The 5898-nt window shown below is 34.9% G+C and overlaps 1 protein-coding gene across 3 annotated transcripts in view; it reads left to right on the top strand.

Annotated features, from left to right (window-relative positions):
• The window catches only part of ipo8 (importin 8), a 16535-nt gene extending 10936 nt beyond the window's left edge, over nucleotides 1–5599 (top strand). For all 3 annotated transcript variants that reach the window (XM_016444080.1, XM_016444082.1, XM_016444081.1), the window contains exons 21-25: nucleotides 461–681; nucleotides 1192–1397; nucleotides 2956–3177; nucleotides 4219–4348; nucleotides 4902–5599. In XM_016444080.1, coding sequence (XP_016299566.1) covers nucleotides 461–681; nucleotides 1192–1397; nucleotides 2956–3177; nucleotides 4219–4348; nucleotide 4902 — 780 coding nt within the window. In that variant the 3' untranslated portion in view covers nucleotides 4903–5599. The remainder of the gene's footprint in view (nucleotides 1–460; nucleotides 682–1191; nucleotides 1398–2955; nucleotides 3178–4218; nucleotides 4349–4901) is intronic.
• The last annotated feature ends 299 nt before the right edge of the window (nucleotides 5600–5898 follow it).

Here is a 5898-nt window from a genome sequence, read left to right as displayed (position 1 = left end):
TTTAATTTTTTTTCGTTTTTTTACGTTCTTTTTTTTTTTTTTTCTTTTTTTTTTGTATTAGTTTTTGTGTCCCTTTTCCTTCTATTATTGTAGTTCTATTATTTATTATTTAGGTTTAATTTTTTTATTTCAGTTTTCATTCAGTTTTAGTATGTTTATTTATTTATATTTTTAGTGCAACTTAAATTCATTTCAGTTCGTTGCCAAGGCAACATTAAAAAAAAATTTTAGTTTAACTTTTTCATGTAATATATATATATATATTAGTGCTGTCAAATGATTAATATACAGTTTTATTTCAATAAAGTAACGATAATTGAAGTAACGATAATAACCCTGGTCAGGATGCTTTATAAGTGACAGCTGATTGATTAATGGTGTGTATTGCTGGTTTAATGAGCAAAATCAAACATGCACATTAATGTAACATCAAATTTTGGTGCCTGTGGATGTTTTTTAGTGTATCCCTCTGTTTGTGGAGGCGGTGTTGGAGCGGTTAACACGAGGTGTGAAGTCCAGTGAGCTCCGCACCATGTGTCTACAGGTAGTGATCGCAGCTCTGTACTATAACCCCACCCAACTGATACACACACTGGAGAGCATCCGCTTCCCACACAGCCCGGAGCCAATCACAGCGCAGTTCATCAACCAATGGATGAATGACACAGAGTTCTTTTTAGGGTAAGGCTGTTTGCACAGGAAATGCCTTTCATTTGTTTCAGAAGGTCACATGCAATTTTTTTAAACAGAGAGATTAAGCACATTTATCTGTATTTATGCTGATGTGGTAGCTGCTCCTGACAGGGATGTGCACTGCCTAAAACTAACTTTGGAATGGTTTTAAATTTCTGTTAAATTCTAGAATGTAGTAAACTGAATTTGAATTTTGAATTTGAAAAAACAGAATGATATTCAAAGAAATTTAAATGACTACTGGATATATAGTTTTAAATAATAACTGCCATCTTTTTTAGTATGACTTATTTATAAGCATGTTAACACTCAATATATGGAGTATTTCCAGAAACATTCAACTTCATATTACAATTCAATTCTGATTCACAGCCATTTTTACATTCATATTGTTTCCTAGTTCTTGTTAACGAGTGTCACTGCCATCTTTTTCGTTCTCTCTTTGATTTTTTTTATAAATATATGATTGCTTGTTGTTTTTATTGTTGTCGTCAACAGACTACATGATCGTAAGATGTGCATCATTGGGCTCAGTGTTCTGATGGAGCTGCCCAGCCGCCCTGCGGTCCTGGAGGAAGTTGCAGGGCAGATCGTTCCCTCCATCCTCCTCCTCTTCCTGGGTTTAAAGCACATCTACACCTCCCGAGTGCTCAACAAACCGGAGCAGCTCGCCAGAGCTCAAGGCTCAGAGGAGGAAGAGAATGGTGAGATTGTGTGTGACATTATGGGAGAGAAACTCTCAAGCATTTCACTTGCAAAGTGTTTAGTGTCTGTACCTTTAAGACTTCTATATGTAAATTACCTCATTTACATATAGAACCCTTAGAGGTACCATAGCAATTGCTATAATTAAGTAAAGGTCACAGGAGAGTGGATAATTGTCTTTCAAAAAGATGTTTTGGTGCACGAAACCTTGACTAGTGCAATAAATGACTTTTAGGGAAACAAAAAATGCTTAATTATGTATAAAATTGCCAAATAGAATGTAATTAGGTCTTTACGCAGCGACCTATTGAGACCTATGTTTGTTGCTGCTTTTGGTGGTCTGTATGGTTATATTAATCTCACAGTTTCATCAAGTCCTTATCTTGCTTCACCTCAGGTAAACGTAATCCCTGCGCAGGAAGTACTATTTCTGGCATATTTAGCTTCAGGTTGGTCTGTAGACGTCAGGGTTTACGGACGACTGAGAACTGATGGTATCGCTCTAACAGGGCCCCGGAGACATGGGAAATGGATGAACGTCTTGTGCGTGTTAGTTTAACATGATTCTGAACCTTTGGGCATCAAGCACTCAAACAAATTAAATAGATCTTCATGACCCTACACCCCTGACCTGAATTCTGACAGCATCGTACTGTTGGAGTTATGGATTTATTGATATTATAATGCTGGTTCCTGTGAGACACAGACATCAGCTGCATGCCAGATTGCATATTTCCAGTATGCCCTTAATGTTTGGACTTTTGGAGAGACAACTATGCAGTATTGCGTTTAAGCATAAATCTAACCAAATTTAGTAAGAAGTGTATGCTTAAATCAGGAAAATATGACCTTAATTTATATTCTCAGAAAACAAGCCTTAAAGGTAAAGTTCACCCAAAAATGAAAATTCTGTCATCATTTACTCACCATCAAGTTGCACCAAACCTGTATGAATTTCTTTATTCTGCTGTACACAAAAGAAGATATTTTGAAGAATGTGGGTAACCAAACAATTTTTGCTCCCCATTGACTTCCATAGTATTTTTTTTTTTATATACTTTGGATGTCGATGGGGACCAACGTTCTTCAAAATATCTTCTCTTACATTTTTAGGTTTTCATAGGAATATTTATATAATATGAATATTTTCTTACTGGAAAACATGGCAAAATACTGATTACCACCATTGTTTTTTCCAGTGTTTATTTTGATTTGTGACAATAATAATCCTAGTTTGGCGTACTGTATACTACGAATAATATGCAAATTTGTACACAGCTATTGTTTCATTGTAAACCAAAAATATATCAATTCCAAAAATGTATATATATAAATTCCATAAATTGTTGCTTGGATCATTGACTTTAGGCTCTTTTTTTTTTTTTTAGCTTCATACCAGTGGTAGACCAGTAGTGTGAGATTCAAACACTGGAAATCTCTATTTTTAGAAGTGACCTTTACTTCAACAAGATCCAGGCAACATCACCAAACCCCTCCTGTTCCTACTCAGGAAATTTACTACACTGAGTTTGGGAATTCATCATGTCTGTTTTCCAGAGGAGATTCCTAGCGACGAGGATGAGGTCGGACAGAAAGGGGTGGCCCTGCAGTCGTCCGGCGCACCCACTGGGAATGACAATGAAGATGAAGATGATGAGGATGATGATGAATATTGGGATGATGAAGGTCTGGAGGGGACCCCATTAGAGGAGTACAGTACACCACTGGACTATGACAATGGAGAGGATGAATATCAGTTCTTCACCGCCTCCCTGCTCCGTATGCACATTTTTGTTACTCTGTAATATACCAGACATGTACATTAAGATAATACATTTATTACATATCTAAGATATGTCACACTATGCTATATTTGCGTAGAACAGCCCCACCCACAGTGAAATCTCATTTGTCCAAAATCCTGCTCCATATAGATTAATATTAAACAAATGAGTGGTTTATGCATAATATGTCCATACACTTATTTTAATCAACAACAACATTTTAGGTTACAATTTATTCGTTTTTTTTACCATTTATAAGCTTTTTTGGTCTACACTAGTTAATTTGAAATAGTCCTGTAGTGTTGTAAATTATTTATTTTAAATTCCTACATTTTTAATGTAGTTTTTTACTTAACTTGGTCATAGAAAATTGCATTCATAATAAATATTTAATTAATAATTAAAGATTGTGCAGACTGCAGGGCATGTCAACTCCCAAAATGTCAAATATGTTCAATTAGATTTTTTTCCCCTTTGCTCAAGATCATTATTGATTTTAAAACTAAATATTTATTTAATTATTTTTTTACATTTATTTATCTATCTGTGGGATAAATACTTTTTATTTTGCTGCTAAGATAAAATAATAATAAAACACTTTTTTTCCCCTTTTCATCATTTCATGATGAAATTTCATTTAATTTCATTCATTTCATTTTAGTTTTACCACAATTTTTTAAAATCATGTTTTTAACTTAGTTATTTTGAAATGGTCCTCTTAATAATATTCCATGTTGTTTCTTAATTAACTTGGTCATTGAAATGGCATGTATAGAAATTTTATAAATAACTAATTATTTAATTAACAATTAAATATTGCATATAGCATGTCGCGAGGCAAAGCATCCTGCTGTTTTTTTTTTTGTTTTTTTTTTACTTTTTAAAATTTTGTTTTTAGCTAAACCTTTTTTAATATTATATTTATTGGATGATTTTTTTTTTAGTATTATTAATTTATTTGAACATCGCAATAAATTGATGTTCAGCAATTTTCCACAAGTATAGCACCAGTAATTGGAAACACTTCCTTTTGCAGGTGTTCAGAGTTCAGATGCAGGCTGGTATCAGTGCCTAACATCTCCTCTGAGCGAAGACCAGAGGAAACAACTGCAGGAGATCTATAACCTTGCCCAGCAGAGGAGGAGCGCAGGACTCAAAGGCTTGTGGTAAGTCAGCAGTAACTGCTTTAAGACTCCACAGGAAGCATGACTTACCCTGAAATTTCCTCAACAATGTGGCAAGTGCATATTTATCTTGTACAAATCTTGCTGCTAAAGAAACACTTCTTATTATTACCAGTGTTGAAAACAGTTGTGCTGCTTAAAATTTTTGTGCAAACATGATACTTTTTTCAGTATTCTTCTTCTTGAAATATTTTATTGTCACAATATAAAAGTAAAATATCACCCAGCACTATTAATTAAACTATTGCATTAGGAAAGACTATTCCAGTCTCGTCTAAAAGTTCTGCCTCTATATATGATTTATAAAGCTCTCAAATGGGCGGGACGTTAATTGAAACAGTGATGTGTACGATTGACAGCGTTTGAAATCAAAAACGGCAAGATTATCATAGTACTCAGCGACACAGATGAAGTATTTAAAAGCATTTGTCTAGCATATTTAACATTGACATTACATTATTTATCTGTCTGATGACTGCAGTTGGTACTTCTAACACTTGAAATAATGCAAGATTGTTTCATCATCTCCCTGTAGAAATGTTCCAGTTGCTCTGAGGCAGGTTGGAGATACCTGACACTTTGGATTTGGATCTGGATCTGTACAGAGTTCTGACACCGAAAACAGCCTGAACTCTGGATACTAGAGACATCTCAGTCAAGATGGATGGGATATTTAACCTAGGACCCAAAGCAAGCCCTCCAGGTCCATGATTCTTAACAGGAACACTGAAACATCGTCAAAACTGCTCAGAAAGGCCCCAGTGAGGTCGAAGAGGTTACTCTGGGTCACCCCTTCCCTGAAGCTGTGTGTGTGTGTGTGTGTGTGTGTGTGTGTCTGCACATCTGTACAGAATTGTGGGTGTTTGCACATGTGTGCAGATGGGTGTGTGTATGAGTAATTGAATGTTGTATATTCTGTTTCTCTCAGTCTCTCCTCCATTTGCAATGAGTCAGTGAGAAACTTGACCAAGGCAGTGAGGTGAGACATGTCAAGGCAAGTCAGAGACAGACAGACGGACACCGCTTCAGACTGACACACAGATGGAGGGATTTGTTGCGTTGGTCAGTGCCTTCAGAGATTCGTAGGCATTTTCCTACCTGAACAGATCATGTGCACTGGCTAGATGTCAGAAGGACGGTGTTTATAGCTGTCATATGTTTATATGTTTCAGAGTTTGTTTTTGTAACAGTCAGTTTTCAGAATTAACTTAAATCATAAATGTTAATATAACACTAAGCATTTGCAGGGTTGTTGTTTTTTGTATGGTTATGTAGTCGCTTGATAATCTATTTGTGTATATTTTCCAGATCATTTTATTTAGCATATTTAGCCAGATCATATTTCACCCCAAAATCAAAATAGAACTTGAAGAAATTATATTATATTATATTTTTTTTAAAGAAAATGAAATCTAAGTACCATTATGATTTTTTTGAGACACAATTTTTCAGACAATTAAGCACATTTTGCAAAATAAGTTTCTTTATTGTAAAATGTGAGGACACACACACACACACACACATATATATAT

The sequence above is a fragment of the Sinocyclocheilus anshuiensis genome, unplaced genomic scaffold (assembly GCF_001515605.1).
Source record: "Sinocyclocheilus anshuiensis isolate Anshui unplaced genomic scaffold, SAMN03320099.WGS_v1.1 scaffold183, whole genome shotgun sequence".
NCBI classification, from domain to species: domain Eukaryota; kingdom Metazoa; phylum Chordata; class Actinopteri; order Cypriniformes; family Cyprinidae; genus Sinocyclocheilus; species Sinocyclocheilus anshuiensis.
Note: the sequence above shows the minus strand (reverse complement) of the source record. Positions and strands in the feature narration are given on the sequence as shown.